General features: G+C 41.3%; 1 protein-coding gene across 2 annotated transcripts in view; it reads left to right on the top strand.

Moving 5' to 3' along the window:
* The window catches only part of PRORP (protein only RNase P catalytic subunit), a 50,817-nt gene that overhangs the window by 8,294 nt on the left and 24,911 nt on the right, over positions 1–17,612 (top strand). The window contains exon 4 of one of the 2 annotated variants that reach the window (XM_083348953.1): positions 12,478–12,585. The exons of the other annotated variant lie outside the window; for it this stretch is intronic. Within the exon in view, the coding sequence (XP_083205079.1) occupies positions 12,478–12,585 (108 nt within the window). The remainder of the gene's footprint in view (positions 1–12,477; positions 12,586–17,612) is intronic. 2 annotated transcript variants of the gene reach the window in all.

The following is a 17,612-nucleotide window of genomic DNA, read 5'->3' as shown; positions in this document are numbered from 1 at the left end:
TTGTTAAACTCCTCGGCACGACCCTGCAAGGGTTCCTCCCTCACCTCCTGATTAAGGAGGGAGCGAGTCACCCTAAACAGAGCGGCCGGGCGATTATCTGCGGACGCGATAAGGGTAGCGAAGTGATTAGACCTCGCCACCCTCATCGCAGCGAGATAAGACCTAATATGGGTTCTTAGTCGCAATCGGTCGGGTTCGGATCGGCTGGACCTCCAACCGCTCTCTAGGCCCCGTCTCCGACGCTTCATCTCCCGGAGCTCCGCGGAGAACCATGGAGCTCGACGGGATCTGCATCGGGTCAGGGGCCGCAAGGGTACAACTCGGTCAAGAGCCTCAGTGGCTGCCCTTTCCCAAGCTTCCACTAAGGCATCTGCCGAGCTGTGAGTGGGGGAGGCAGGTGGGGACCCCAGCGCTGCCTGGAATCTCGCGGGATCCATTAAGCGTCTGGGGCGGTACCATCTAACTGGTTCCACACACCCACGGCGGGGGGTGGCAAAACGGAAGACCAGCCGCAGGAGATGATGATCGGTCCATGACAGGGGCATAATAATTGGGGAGCCCCCACCAAGATCATCTAACCACCGCCCAGATAAGAAAACTAGGTCAAGGGTGTGGCCTCCCTCATGAGTCGGTCCTGAAATTACTTGCGTCAGGTCCATGGCCGTCATGGAAGCCATGAACTCCCGAGCCAGCTCAGATGATCCTCCCAGAGATGGTAGATTGAAGTCCCCCAAAACTATAAGTTTCGGGAACTCAACCACCAACCCAGAGAGGACATCGAGAAGCTCAGGCAGGGCTGCTGCTGCGTGACTAGGCGAAAGGTACACCAGCAGCAAGCCCAACTGCGCACCAGGGCCGCATCTCAAGAAGAGAGACTCACACCCGACTATCTGCGGAACGGTGGCCTCCCGCGGAGCTAAGGTCTCCCTCATAACAACAGCCACTCCCCCACCCCTACCCTGAGCGTGAGGCCGGTGTAGCACCCGGAAACCTGGTGGGCAGAGATCAACCAGAGGAATACCGCCCTCTGGGCCCAACCAAGTCTCCGTGATGCAAGCCAGGTCCGCCTGCTCACCCTCGACCAAGTCACGGACGAGAGGAGCTTTATTAACGACAGACCTGGCATTCAGGTACACCAGCCGGAGCTCAGGAGGCTGCACATCCTCACTCCCGGGACCTCGGGGTAGAACAAGAGGGTCGGAACGCCTCACCGCTTGCAAGTAGCGGAGAGGCCTTCCCTGAGATCGATACGGCCCTCTGTTCCTGCACCTGCTGCCATTCCCTAACGTCGTGGGAATAGGCATTCCCATGACTTGCCCTGGAGCCCCGGGGGCGACCGACCCCCGCTCCTCCCCTCCGCGATCAATCCCGGCCCTGGCCTGAACAGTGGTTGCTGGACTGCCCCCCATATCCGAACAACCAAAAGAAGTTCCCACCCCCCTCCCTAACCTCCTAAAAAATTTAACCAAAAAACTAACCAGGGGCCTCCTATTTGGCTTATACCGGAGGTCCCTACCCATGCCCAGCCATCTCTCAGGGTCCCAACACTCGGGCCCTTCATCAAGAGGAGATGTAAACAGTAAGGCGGGTCGCTCCCAGGATGGGGGGGCCCCCCTGAGAGCGTATAAGGTCGTGCTAGAATAAGTCAGACGCATGATCTTAACAAGTCCGACAAAAAACAGCAAGGCAGACCAGATCAACATGGGAGGATCTCAAAATAAATAAATCGAAGGCAAATGACCAGAGAGCCAGCCCAGCTCCACTGCCACTAGAGCTGGGAAATCCCGGGACAGATCGAATCCCGCCCTCTCACGGCGGTCAAAGCCAGGGGGCAACCTGGTACATACAAACCGGGGGGAGCAATACCCCCCAGAGCTCTCACCTCTGGGAGGCAGCAGATGTAAAAAACTTAACCACTCTCCCACAGTGGTTACAACCCGGGCCTTCTATTATAGGGGAGGGGGGAGAAGGGGAGGGAGTTAGAGCAAAGAATCTATGACATACATCAGGATTAATAAGCCGGCATGGTCACAAAATGGTAGGAGAGATTCTGGTTATATAAGTCACTTCCATGTTGCAAAAAAGACTGGATGATAGTCAGTCAAGAAGGGAAACCACAACATGGTCCAATGATTTTCTGGCAGTGCAGAGATTAAATTTTGCCTCACAAATGTCCGAGGCAACAGCGTCCGCGTTCCACCACCAGGCCAGGTCGCCATATCAGAGAGGCCCACTCCCTTCACCGTCAGCCATCTCGGAAACCAGCTAAACGAGGTCTCCACCACTCCAGCATTTTCACCCCCCCGCCGCTCCAAGCCGCGATTCATAGTCATTCCAGCAACACGCAGCTCCCCAAGCAGCAGGAAGGCATTCTGGAGCATCACCGAGCTGTAAACAATTAATCCGGGCATCACAGATCTCAGGAACACCACCAGGCTCCGTAGAAGGGGTCTCGGGACCTCCGTTACACAAACGGTCAGCCGGTCGGAGCCACGCTGAGCGGAGCTTCAGCAAAAAAATCAAGGTCTTTCCAGGCGCCTCAGCAGCCTCCGCAGTCTCCATCGGGGCTCCGCCCAGCTCCTCCGCCTCGAACAGCCTCCATCGGAGTTCGCCGGGTCCTTGCGGCACCGATAAACAGCTGATCGGCGCCATACGACACAGGACTCTGCTCGGCTCCTCCGCGTCCACCAAGCCGTCCAGGAACTCCTGAAACTCCTCCGGGCTCCTCCAGGCTCCCCCGGCCTAGCCGACAGTCCTCAAAAGGTCCTCAGAGAGTCCTCGGAGTCCTCGGAGCCCTCGGTGAGTCCAGGCTCCCAGAGCCAGGCAAACCATGTAGGCGTTCTCAAGGCAGGCACCAAAGGCGTTCTCAAGGCAGTTCTCAAAGCAGGCACCAAAGCTCAGCTCCCTCGTCCTCCTCCTCCTCCTCACCTTCACAGGACCCAAATATCACTGTGAAGCTCCCCAGGGTCGCCACATTGTTAAAAATGATTTGTGAAACAGTGGCACAAGTCTAGAGAAGGACAAGGTTGATACAACTATTCAGAAAGAGAAACGTGCTGGAAAACATTTTGAAAGGAAATACGCAGCCTATTACATTGCACGTATGGTAGGAGAGAAGAATGGCCACTAGATGGTGCTATTGTATCTTGGATCTGTGGTTTGTTTTAGCTTTGTTGAATCTTGGATGTTAATAACAAGACTAATGCCTGGAAGCTATCTTCCCATATTTTGCCCCCAAATAAATGTTTTGATTTTATTTAACTATTAGGTAAGAGCATGTTACAAAGGAATTAACAAGGTATGTAGTTTGTAGATGTTCGAAGTATAAGGTACAGGTAGTCATCCACTTGAAACCACAATAGGCACCAGAAAATTTGCCACCAAGCAGTGCTGTTGTTAAGTGCAGCATCACATGACTGCACCAGGTTTTGCAGCTTTTTTTTCATCTGGTTATTAAGCAAATCACTGTGGTTGTTAAGTGAGACATGTAACTGGGACTTGGCAATGTTCACTGCTGGCTTCCCCATTGACTTTGCTGATTGAAAGCCAGCTGGGAAGGTCTCAGATGGCAATCACATGACTGCAGGATACTGCGACTGTCATAAATGTGCAGTGGTTGCCAGGTGCGCAAATCAGGATCACACATTACCACAGGACCAGAGGTCACTTTTTCCAGTGCCGTCGTAACTTGAAACGGTCACTGAATGAGTATTTTTAAGTCAAGAACTACCTGTGCTGAATTTTAAAAGAAGGATCGCTCTGTTTATATATTTAATATTAAGGCTGTGAGAAGCATCCAAAAATCGATATTAAAGGAACTGGGGTCTTTGCAGAGTTTGCATGGCTGTGTCAGAAGCTGCCCTCTCCCCCGGTCCCACTGCTGGGTGTCCCAATAGAAGGGTTGCCTAAATCTACACTGTAAAATCTGTTTGGGTAAGACAAAGAAAGGCATATCTAGATGAAAGTCTTTACAGATTGCTCGCTAAATGTGAAAATCATAGTTCTTCAATACGTGGCATCAAAACTTTTCGACAGGAGATGTAATTAATACGAATTTTACTGGTGCAAGATGTGGTGTCCTGTATAGGTCTTTCCTTTTTCATTGATAGTGATTGCTAAATTTCCATGTTTAAAAGTGCTTTTCGGGTTTTGAGGCAGTAGCCAGCTATGACAACCTGTCAGCTTTCAGATTCTGGCCATTGCTGAAACTCATCTGCTGGGTCATGTGAGTGGTTGGTTTGACTCAGCAAAATTGTTTTTCAGCCAGTCATGATAGCAAACCCTAATGGTTTCCTAAGTCGGTTAACCAGCAACATTCAGGAATTGCTCAGGGTTGGAAATGTTTGGGTATTTTACACATAGCTGGGGTTTTTTCTGAAAGGAATTTATTGTGGGAACAGTTGTTTGATATTTTTTTAAAATTTGGGTATGTGTTGGTTGTTTAGGGAGATTCCATTTATGGCTAATAGCTTTTTCAACCAGTTAAGGAGAGGAAATCAGATAGACATTGCATTGTTAAGACGTCAATTAATACTTTCCTTGTACAAAAACATTATAGTGTTTAGTTTACTTTTTACTGAATCTTCTAAAATTTTACATAGTTACAGACACTCACATTGGGCAATTCTGTGGTGATAACTTTAAAAGTCACAATAGGTTGTCTTCATGATGCTGTCATATTTTTTTTATTAAATAGCAAACCATATTTCTTTGTTACTTTCAAATACTAAAAGCTAGAATACAGAACCTTTTTATTGTTTGATATGACTGATTATTATGTTTCCTAAAATTATAAAGAGTGTCAAACCACTGCAAAAATTTGTATGAGCCATTCATTGATAGCCCTTTAAATCTCAGTTTTTACTGGTTACATTAACACATAACCTATAAGAATGGCGGTTTCTGCTGATTATTGAAGATACCTTGTTTAAAAATAACCGATATAAAAATGTTAGTATCATTATTAAACTCAAAAGACATTTCATCATTTTATGATTGCATATAACGATAACAGAAGAGAAAAACCCTTTTGAACAGAGTGGGAAATTTTTAGTGACAAGAGTTAACAATATGCTTGTATTACCAAGGACTGCAATAGGCAGAGCAATGTATTAAAAGTTGCATATACGTGGAACTAGGATTTTGTTATTCTCCTAGATCAGGGCTTTTCAACCTTTTCACCCATTGTATCACTTTTAGGATATGGCAACATCTGAGTACCACCAGTCACCTAGCAAGGTGTCAAAAACTTGATGACCAAAAAAAAACAAAAAGGAAAAAAGTGATGAAATACAGGTAGTCCTCGACTTACAACAGTTCGCTTAGTGACTGTTCGAAGTTAAAATGGCACTGAAAAAGACACCTGCCTGCCTGCTGGGCGGCGTTCTTCCTCCTGTCCAAGGTTTTCATTGTTGTGAGCATTTCTGTTGAGGATTGGCCGCGGGGTTGGGGTGGGGGTGTTTTTTTTATTCCTCCCATCTGCTGTGTGGTTGCAGCAGGTTTTGGTCATTTCACATGACCCTGGGAGACTGTGACCGTCATAAAAATGAATCAGATGCCAAGCATCTGTATGTAAATCACAAGACCCTGGAAATGCTGCAACATTCCAGCTGATCGGTGCTTCTTCTGGGCTCAGAAGTGCCAGGATCAGCACCGAGCTCCAGCTGGAGCCTGGCGCTGATCCTGGCCCTTCCACTGAACCCTGACAGCCCGGCAGCTCCAGCCATCTCTCGCTCAGGCTTGTGCGGTTCTGCCACTGGTTCAGCTCATTCCCCTTCCCCGCTACCACTTTTCTAGGATGGTCGCGTACCACCTGCCAGGTGCCAATGTGCGGCAGGTGGTACCCGTACCACTGATTGAAAAGCCCTGCCCTAGATCAGGGGTCACCTTGGCCCTTTTATGATTTGTGGGTTTCAACTCCCAGAATTCCTCAGCAGGCATGCTGGCTGAGGAATTCTGGGAGTTGAAGTCCACAAATCATAAAAGGGCCAAGTTTGAAGACCCCTGTCCTATATTTGTGGGGTAGTTCTTGGTTTTTTAACTCTGTCAAGCCTATTGTAGATTTTTGTTTTGTTCAGATTTCTGTCTTTCCTGCCTCAAAATTGTCATCAGTTTCTAGCAGTTGTAGTAAGAAACACCTTAGGAGACCCAAACATTGATTCAAATCGACATCAAGTTTTGAGGCTTGGGAGTTGTCCGCTTTGATCAATTGCATCTTTTATAGCTGTCAAGAGTAAACAGGTCAAAGGCTTTTTATGTGCTAATCTATTTTTATAGATGTACTAAAAGATTATGCTACCAGTGTTAAAAGGACCTCCTATTTTTTAGCTAAAGAAAAATGATATTTTTTTATCATGGTAGAAATAATTTTTGACCATTTGTAGGTTTTGCTTACTTTAGAATTGTGTAGATGTTGCTATGGAAGTGAGTCTCTACTTTTTGCTACCTATTAGAGTAATCTGCACTTGTGATCAGCTGGATATACACGTGCCATTTCTTAGGAAGCCAAAATGACTTATTTAAAAAACATCTGTCATTCCCTATCTTAATCAGACATTCTTTATGGTTATGTTGGAAATTAGAGTGCAATTTAGTATAAATGAATTATTGGTGATAATCTCATGTTGTTGAAGATTATTATGTAAATGTTATCAAGACAAGTTTAATATAGAAATTAAATTTATGCCTAATAGATTTATGAGGTGGAAATATCTCAAAGAAAAAAAAGCAAAAGTTCTGTTCTGAGAGAACACTATTCATACAGGTAGTCCTCGACCTATGACCACAGTTGGGATGGGATAAGGTTCAATGCAATCCCAGTATATTAGTTGAGTCAACACACCATGTTAGAAGTAGTCCTTGATTTATGACGAGTTGCTTAGTTACAACTAAGTTAGAACCCTCCCTCCAAAAAGCCCTATTTATAACCTGATTTTGAACATCTGGATGATAGATGGAAGCAGTGATCCTGAATTTGCCTCCCTGTGGTATCATGGCTGGGTGGGTCTGCTGCTTTATACAGAGTTTCTGGTAATTTTTATTGCAAGACAAGTTTCCTACATTAGTAAATCTGCTTGTTACCTATTTCAGTCTAGCAGAGAATTAGCACAATTTGAATTCTGTTTTGTCTAGTAGTCAAACTGGCTCTTGACTTATCCAGCCAAAGTGTAAAGGGAAGCCCAGGGTGATTCATGGATTTTTACTCATAAATAAATCCTGACAACTTCAAAGTTTGAAAAGTGATTAATTTCTAGCTTTTAAATGTTACTAAAAAATTACGCTAGTGCTCAGAAGGAGAAAGAAGTTGCTTCCTCCCAAGGGGGTCCCGATCAGTGCCTAAACTGGCAGCTGAACCTGCCTAAAGAGTTTAGCAATCAGTATATCACTACAGTACTGAAAACCTCCTGCTGTTTAGAGGTACTGTAATTTAGATGTTTGAACTGTGAGAAGAACAAATGCATAAACATTCAGTACTGACTAAAGAATAGCTTGTATGTATGTATTTACGTTTATATGTATGTATGATATATGTCATGGATGCCTAGTATACAAAAGTCATATGGCAAAGAAGAGCGTACATGTGAACAATTAGATTATAATGCAATTATAATGCATTGCATTAAAAGATTCCTATACAAGATAACTTCCTGATAGTGGAACAAATATTATGTGTTAACTGCGTTTGAACTCCTTTGTAATGCTCTGATTATGTGTTTATGTTTGATTGTATTAGATACAACATCACACAGCTTGCATATTGTCTGAACACCTTGACTTGCAGCTTCCATTTCCAAGTTAGGGAGTTTGTGGAACTACTGTGAATGAATGGGTGCAATTCTTACATCCTCTAATATTCTATTATTATTTAAAAAGGGTGTGTGCTTTCCACCATTAGTTAGATTGAGGGGACTTTCCCAGAGAGATATCAGTGTTTAACAAATGCAGTCCTCTGCAAATAAACCTAAGAGCGGATACTTTGAAGAGGCCAATCAAGAGTCCTTGTGAGATAGGTCATTCAAAAATGCTTACAAATCCTTCTTGTAGATTCAGAAAACGTAATATAAGAATCGTCATTTCAATCTTCAACCTTTGCCTTCAATAGTCTTTTACTTATTAGAACAGTTAAGTAACTTTAGTCCTGCTTAAGATTTCCATTTATTGCTCATGAGGACACACCTATAGTTTCATTGTTCTGATTCATCCTGAATGCAGCCCTTAGATTCTTCAGTACTTTCCAGCATTGTTTGAAATCCTATACCTGACAGTGGGTGTAGGCATTACTTGACTCTGTCCATGTTACTTACTTCAATTCTCTAAACTTTGATTTTATACATAAATTAATTGGAGTTTACTTGGTTTTCCCCCCAGATAATTTTTATGGTTCTTATCTAGTTCTTATGTTCTAGTCTGTTTATATTCTACTCTAGCACATGGCCATGTGCACGTGATACATCATTACAGTTTCTTAATGTAAACTATAGTAATATTGTTTTGCTCAATGGATGAAAATCTGAGCTAATTAATCTCCATTTAACTAAATTAAACAGTTGCTCACCAATAGGTGTCATATATGAACTGCCCTTTGGCATAAAGATAGCTTGTACCATCTGCTTCTAGTACATACAGAGACTTTCATTACACATTTTCCTCTGACCTCTACTGAGTCCTATCGATAAATAGTTTGAAACTTGGGCCCTGAGGTCTCATTGTTGACCTCCCCATATATTTATTGTCATCTTGCTACTGTTGATATAGGTCCAGAATTGTATTGTGTATTGGATACCACTGATTTTACTGCTCTGTTCACTCATCTCAATGACTATTTTTCTCATCACACTAAGGAAATTGCTTTTAATAATAATTATCACTTTGCAGGGATTTATTTGTGACAGAAGTGTGATGACAATTCAACAAATCATTAATTTGCTTCTTATTTCCCTTCTTTCTCTCACCTCATCATTTGATTGTTAAAATCAAACACTATTTTAATGGAAAGTAATTACAATCTAAGTAATTTGAGTTTTTCTTAGGGGAAAAAACTGCTTCTAAAAGATAGGTCAAATCTCTGTCCCTCCACCTTCTTTTTCACTTGCAAAAGAACTAAATTATTGGTATATGAGAAATTTGCCTTGGGCTATGAACCTGGGAAAGAAATATGCAACTTGGTTTTATTTGTTTATTCCAGACAAACCACAGTCATCAACTCGTATGCATTTTTTGAAAGGGATATGGAAGGCAAGATTAAGATCAATCCACTATTATACACGCAACAGAATTTTATTATTATAAGATTTATGTAAGGATATTTTGCTCTATCGGAATGTGAATAAAATATTAGTTATCCTGTTCTTTGTAAGAAAAGTACTTGACATGCCACAACAACTGATCAGGAGGTCTCTCTCTGTTTGGAACAAATTGGTAGAAATAGTAATCAGGAAAAATCACCAAGCTTGCAGAGAAAAGAGGGTTTTTTGAAATAAAGTCATTTGTTGGCAAAGTTTCTCAAAAGTCCTTATGGTCATAAGATTATAAAACAAAGTTTTATGGATTGTTAACTGGTTAAAAAAGTAGACAAGATTTAAACTCTTCTCCATATCTCAAAAACCTGAAAATAGAAAGATTATCATTCTTTTATTTTAATTGCAATAATAAAAACTAACTCAGAAAAAGTAAAAAGAGAGAAAACGTAAGGAAAGGAAAATTAAAGGAAAGAAAGAGTAGATATAAAGAAATTACTCCCAATCTTCATCACCAGCACAAACTATTTTGGTAGCTCTTCACCTCCTATCTCTGCTTCCCATATGCCATCCCTTATCTATAAGCAAATCCACGAAACATCAACTTTTCAATCATGGTGTCAGCAAAAGATCTGCAAATGGTTGCCAGTATTTGATAAAAACATATCTTATTTTAACCTTGATCAAATAAACCATTTTTTGATTCCTTCCTTTTACTTCTGAAAATCTTAATATTTAATTCACTCAAATATTGTCATGGGATTCCCTTCAATTCTTGTTTGTCCCATCACAACGGCTTCTTCAAGGTTTTAATCCTTTTTTGTAAATTCAATAAAAAGATATTTTTTTAAAAAAGTATTTTATTAATTTTCTATCATTACAATTTATTAGTGCTTAATGAACAAAGTGTTGTCTGGGTTAATTTTTGCTTAGTCATAAAATTGAAAATTTTTGAAATGAAGCTAGATCAAGATTTCTCATAAAAACCTAAAACGGAGATGTGAATTGGAAAAATCAATTATGTAAGATACTAAATAAATGCAAAAGGGAACTGTTAAAACACTGTTCAGAAAGCACTGGAATGCTTGCTGCTTTAGGAGCTTTTTCCAGGTTCTTTCTGCATATGTGTGTTTATGCACAGCTGCTGTAGAGATGACCCCAATGGAAATTCTACAATGAGCATGGCTACAGCCATTTTTCCTTCTCATTCTAGGTTGCCACATAGAACGGAGGGAGGGGGGTTGCCCAGGTGCTTCGTTAGTCAAAATAATCTTCTGTCCCATGAGAACCAAGGTCGTCTGCTGCTCCCGAGACCAGGAACTGGGTGTTGCATAAAACACCCACCAAATACGTATATTGGGGAACAAAGTTGCTTCTATGGTTTTGCGGGTGGACATTTAACTTTGTAGTTTGGCAATTGTTACTTGTGAAATTCAGACTTGGCTTCACTTTTGACCATGCTGATAACTTTGTAACTAATAAACTTGTTCTTTGAGGAATTTTCAAGCCTCAGAGTTCTGCTTTATTTGTCTCTTGTCTGTCAGAACCCTGAAAGTGTGCACAGGCACTGAGCCTTCCAGTGAACACAGTTGCCTTAATGGTTTTAGGAGTGGTATTTCATAAAATATCTTGCAAATGTCTTGCAGAGTTCCACTGTTCAGTGCAGAATCTATCACAGGTAAACCTGGACTTATGACTACAATTGAGCCCAAAATTTCTGTGGCTAAGCAAGACAGTTGTTATGTGGGTTTTTCTTAATTTTATGAACTTTCTTGCCATAGTTGTTAAGTGAATCACTGTAGTCATTAGTTAGTAATGTGGTTGTTAAATGAATCTGGCTTTCCCATTGACTTTGCCTGTCAGAAGGTTGCAAAAGGTGATCACATGTCCCTATAAATATGAACCTGTTGCCAAGCATCTAAATTTTGATCACATGAACATGAGAATGCAGCAATGGTCATGTGAAAAGTGTTCATAAGTCACTTTTTTCAGTGCCGTTGTAACTTCAAATGATCTCTAAACGAACTGTTGTAAGTTGAGGACTACCTGTACTTTAAAATGTTTGGACTTCCAGGATTTCCCCCAGCCAGCAAATCCAATCATACTGACTGGGGAATTCTCAAGTCCACACATCCTAAAGTTCCCAGGGTTGAAAGATAGGCTATTAAGCTTGCAGTATGCTGGGCCCAAAATTTTGCTTCCATAATCACGGCCTATAATTCTTCCTGCCCATAAGCTGTGTGAAATTTCTTTCACCTCTTCTCCTGTGCATTTGTTTGGACAATTGGTTTTTCATTCTATACTGCAGTAGTTCTTAAACTGTTGGACCCAATTACACCTTTTCCTAGTCTTAAATAATGTCATTACCCCCCATAAAAAGCCCAGACTCAGTTGTTTTACACAAACCTCTGGGCAGTAGCAGAACCAAATTGAACCTTTGACTAATAAACAAATACAAATTGCTCCATTACCTCCAGGAGATGCCTAAATTAAGTACCGTGACTATAGAAGAAGGGGTTATTTCTTGGCTGCACGGGCTGCCTATTTGAATATAACAGTAAAATTTGATTCAATAAACTTAATTAGATGTGAATCAATTGATGGCATATTCTAATTAGTTTTTGTACCAGTATCAACATTTTTCTTTATTTTTTTAAAAAAATCAACATTGCATATTATATTAGTGATACACTATCCTAAATATTTGTGAAGAATATTTATTGCTTTTGTAAGGTACATTTTATTTTTTTATTTTTTTAATCCCATTTATATCCCGCCCTTCTCCGAAGACTCAGGGCGGCTTACAATCTAAGCACAAATCAAATGTGCTTAGCAATAGCCTTCATTCTATGTATATGCCTGCTTATTAGGGCTTTCCCCCCCCCCCCAAGCAGCATTATTACAAAGTCAGCTTATCGCCCCCAACAATCTGGGTCCTCATTTTACCTACCTCGGAAGGATGGAAGGCTGAGTCAACCTTGAGCCTGGTGAGATGCGAACCTGCAATAATTGCAGGCAGCTGGTGTTACTTAAGGAGGCATTAGCCCACTGCTCCACCAAGGCTCTTTTATACAACTTGTATATTTATATGTCAATCACATTCTAATTTAGGAATATTTATTTATCGGATTTATGTGCTGCCCATCTTGTCTAGAGGCTATTCTACATCATTCTAATATAGGAGATTATTATAAGATATATTACATCTTATTTGTCTTTATCTTTTAAAATATGGTTTTAGGAATTAGAACGTTTTCAGAGATTTGTGAATGAACATCCCCCTTTTGATGTTGTGATCGATGGCCTCAATGTTGCCAAGACAACCCCTCTGAATCCTTCATCTAAAACTGTAAGTACAGTTTTAAGAAATTGTATGTGCTTTTGTATTAAATGTCTACATCTGCACTTCATTTCTTAAAATAGAAATTATGTAAAGCCCTTTAAGGGGCTTCTCCATTAGGTTTTTTTTTCCAAACCAGGGAATGGTTTTTGTCCTCATAATCTGCTTGGAAACTTTTAATAATGGCTGGTATTTATGCTCAGTTTTGAATATATTTTTTTTGAGTTAGAAGGAAGTGTGAGGTATTTAAATCTTTCATTGTCTTTCCAAAATGAGAGGTTTCACCTCAATCTTTTGGGAGGGATTCAGAATTTTTAAATATTTTGAAAAATACTATCAGCTATTTCACCTCACATGATTTGATTATTGATTGGATTATGAGGGTGCCCACCTTCAAAAAGATTCTGGACAGTTTACAATATTTAAAATAATACATAATTTTAACAACAACATGACCTTCCAGACAAATCACATAAATAATATCCAGAAAAATTTGCCAGGTACTCCACAAGCATGTTCACCCCAGGCTTCAGAAAATTCATGTCTTAAGAGATGATTGGAAGATTTGAAGAGTGGGAGCTATACTGTATGTGTCTCTGGGGGCTGCTGTTCCGAAGACAGTTGCTACAACAGAGACAACATGCTTCCTCATTCCTGCAAGAAGGCATCATTTGACTAAAGGTACCCAGAGCATATCCACTCAGCCTGATTGACCCAGATAGGCAGAAACAATCAGAGAAAAGCTGCTCCTCAAATAATCAGGTGCTAAGCTATGAAAAGTTGTTTATGGACTTGTGTCTTGCAAGGCAATGATGACACATGGATGTAAAGTGAAATGCACATTACTACCCCATGCATTTTGAATTGCATCTAGCTTCCAGATGTACACCACATTGCAGTAGTCCTACGATGAGGTGATTAGGCTATGATTAACCATCTGAAGGACTTAAGAAAAGAGTACAGCTGTTGCACATGGTGGATCTATCCAAAGTTGCTCTTTGAACAGTGGCTGAGTCCAGGAGGACCTCAAAATTGCACACTGGTTTTGAATGGGGAATTGTTCAGCTTAGGGTTGATATGTACAAGTGAGTATTAGCAACCTTTGACTAATATACTGCTCAAAAAAATAAAGGGAACACTTAAACAACACAATGTACTGTATTTAATAGTAGGATGTCTTATCTTGTGTTCCCTTTGGTTTTTTGAGCAGTATACTAGACCCTGAACTGATAAATTATTTCATCCAGCAGTTCCAAATAGATGTTATACAGAAGGGGCAAGAATGTTGAGCCTGAGGCACATCACATGTGAGGGGTTGTGGGCATGACTTCTCCTCCCCATCAGTACTGACTAAAAATGACCATTGAAGGAGATGAATCATAGCAGCATGGTGCCCACTACTCCCAATACTTGCATCTCAGAAGGATATGGAAGTTATTGATGGCTGCTGGAAGATGGAGCACAAAAATGGACACATCACCCTCATCCTGTTTCTGCCAAAGGTTTTCAGCAAGCATGACTAAAAGTCTCTCAGTAGTGTACTGACCCTCTCCTGAAACCCAATTGAAACAGGTCTAGATAATATGCTTCCTCCAAGACTTTCTGCAACTGCTGTCTGACTTTTTTCTCAATAAACTTCCCCATAAAGGGAAAGTTAGAGACAGGACAATAACTGCCCAGAGTGGAAGGGTCCAATGATGGTCTCTCACGGCTGGAGAGAACACCTTTTCTCTCAGAGATACTGACACTATTGCAAGGATCTAACTACACGCTATCTTGACAATCCAGTAGAGACCTGGATCTCACACAGTTCAGAGGACCTTTTCCTTAGGATTCAGTGAATCAAGCTCATCCAGATAACATCAACAGCACCAAGCAATTCATCTGGACCTACCCATTTAGAATCCAACTGATTGAATATCAATAGTTTTGTCCACCAGATAGCATGAATACTCCCAGTGGCCTTTTAGATGTTCCTGGGAGCTGTCCCTCCCCAGCAAAGAATGGGTCACCTTAAATAGGGCTGCTGGGCAGCTATTGGTGGAAACAATGTGGGCAAAATTTTGTTGCCTTATTCAATTGCTATGATCAGGCCCAAATATGGACTCTTGTGTCCAGTCTGATTCACTATTTTATCGTCCTCCAGTGGCACACTAGGCATCTTTTCTTGCAATTCATCTTGGTGATGCTAGAGTTTGAGAGACGTACTTGAGAGATAAAGAAATGAGTGCCTGACCTGGGTTTATTTAAAAAAGAGTAAAATTTCTCTTTATCGTAAATGCAGCTTTTGTACTATGCCTTTTACATTTCCTAACTAATGTCGTTTAATAACAGTAGTTGGATAGGAGAGTGTTGTCATCGGCTTGTTATAGAACCATGTTCTAACATCCATGGTTCTAGAGAAGAGATTTAATAACATTCCCGCCAATTTGCCTTTACCCCAGCTGGGTGATAACAGTTGAGACACTCTTATATGTGCTGTTACACGTCCTGCATAGCAGGGTGGGATATAAATGCAATAAGCAAATATTCTTTTTCTGATTAGGGCATTATGCACCTCCATATGTGCTGTATATGCTGCTCTGATAAACAGTTTCAGAGTTAAAACCATTTTAAAAATTTTTTAGAAAAATATACCAAGCAGCTGTTACCATATTTCTTGTGAGATCATTCAAACCCTAATATGTAGGCCTTTAATGAGAAATGGATAGACCTGTCTAAGCAATGGTTCTGTTAACAAGGTGAATAAATGTTAAACTGCAATGTGAAAGGAGTATTGGCTGAAAACTTTATAGCACCCTCGCAGGGGAGACAAACCTGTTGGAGATGAGACTTCTCACTCTTAGAGTGGTGTTTTTCTTTCATGTTTTGTGTCACTCTGAATACTGTTGTTTCCCCTATGTTTCTTTTTTCTTTTTGGTTGGGTACTCTAAAAGTAAAAGCTACTCACAGTCTTCTGTTTATCTGTTATTTTTTTGGTTCTAACCATTTATTTGTAGCCTGTTGTTCATGAGCCTTGGTGGAGCAGAGGGCTGATGCCTCCTTAAGTAACACCAGCTGCCTGCAATTAGTGCAGGTTCGCATCCCACCAGGCTCAAGGTTGACTCAGCCTTCCATCCTTCCGAGGTAGGTAAAATGAGGACCCAGATTGTTGGGGGCAATTAAGCTGACTTTGTAATAATGCCACTTGGGGTGTGTGTGAAAGCCCTAACAAGCAGGCATATACATAGAATGAAGGCTACTGCTAAGCTTGTAAGCCGCCCTGAGTCTTCGGAGAAGGGCGGGATATAAATGGAATTTAAATAAATAAATAAATAAACATCCCCAAAGCAGGATGCAAGTAATACCTGCAATCGTAATAAAATCAAGATAAATAATGTTTTTAGAAAGAAAAATCCAACCATTTCAGAGATCCCTCCTTTGGAACAGCTGGTAGTGGTTCCTTATGGTGCAGAAGAAAAAATCTGGTTAAGTAGCTTTCTGGGTAGGATTACATTGCACTGTAAGGTTATGGCTCTTTCAGGATTGGGAGGTTCAAGAGCTAAAGGAAGTTTTGGATTGGTCCTTGCTTGCTTTTTTCCCTTGCTGTTCTGATATATTTTTGTAGTGCTTGGTCCTGCTTTGGTTGACAAGATCAAATCTCCCTATAGTAAGTTCATGTCCATCTAGTTTCTTGACGGTGATTCTAGAATTGGTTATGTTTGTGATTGTGATCCTTTAATCTATTTATTGTATGAACACACACACACACACACACACACACACACACATAGGATGAATGGATGGATACCCAATTTAGTCTGTCGCCCTGATATTCCTTGGAGATCTTCCATCTAGTTCCTAATGGTGCTGATCCTGTTTATTTCTGAGTCTGGACAAGGTTTCAGCCAGATGTTGTCACCTGGTGAGACTTAAATTTGGTGCCGTATTATTTAAAACCTTCACTGTGACTGAATTAAAATGCTATCCTCTCCATCCTTGAATTGGCAGAAAGCAAGAAATCTGTTTTTCCTGTTGCTGATTCCTCTCCTGCCTCTCCTGCATCTGTTCTGACTCACTGCTGATTGATGTTATCCTGGTTTTCCAAACCCAGCATTGGATAAAGTGATTGGTTGATTCCTCTGGCTTTGCTCTCCTCCTTCTGCTCATGACCAGCAGTTGGAAAAACATCCGGCAATCATGATGCTGCAGCCGGAATGGGGCAGGTCCAGCTGTAGGACTGTCCGTGTTTAGGTTTCTTCCTGTTTCCTTCCTCCTACAGATCCCATTGTTGCATAAATATGAGGGGAATGGGTTACCGTTTCATATTTTCAAACCTTCTAAACCAATAGAGGCCATAAATGAAACCAATTATAATACTGCTGATTAAGCAGTGTAACTCTATTGTGCAATTCTGAGAAACTATCAGCATTGTGCTGCTACATTCATTTTTTTTTAGGGAAACATCAGCAAAATGATGACAAATGGGGTTGATCAGGGAGCAGAGGGGAGAAATCATGAATCTGACATGGTCAGTACATTTTGTTCTACTCTTTGGATCAAACCCATTATTTATTTTATTTTTATTACATTTATATCCCGCCCTTCTCCGAAGACTCAGGGCGGCTTACAAGCTTAGCAGTAGCCTTCATTCTATGTATATGCCTGCTTGTTAGGGCTTTCACACACACCCCAAGCGGCATTATTACAAAGTCAGCTTATTGCCCCCAACAATCTGGGTCCTCATTTTACCTACCTCGGAAGGATGGAAGGCTGAGTCAACCTTGAGCCTGGTGGGATGCGAACCTGCACTAATTGCAGGCAGCTGGTTTTACTTAAGGAGGCATTAGCCCACTGCTCCACCAAGGCTCTTATGGCTTAACTGACTAAAAATAACAAATTTTACCAATCTTGCAATTTCATCCATGCTTTCATTCATGCTACATTAACACTAATGTAACTAAGAATGGCTCAAAGCTACCATCTCTCACTTCTAGAGTGAGGATATGATTGAAACTTCATAGGGGAATAGAGAAAATTGTTCGGTCAGTGATACT

This window comes from Vipera ursinii, assembly GCF_947247035.1.
Source record: "Vipera ursinii genome assembly, chromosome: 1".
In the NCBI taxonomy this organism is placed as follows: domain Eukaryota; kingdom Metazoa; phylum Chordata; class Lepidosauria; order Squamata; family Viperidae; genus Vipera; species Vipera ursinii.
This window is presented reverse-complemented; position numbering and strand designations above follow the sequence as displayed.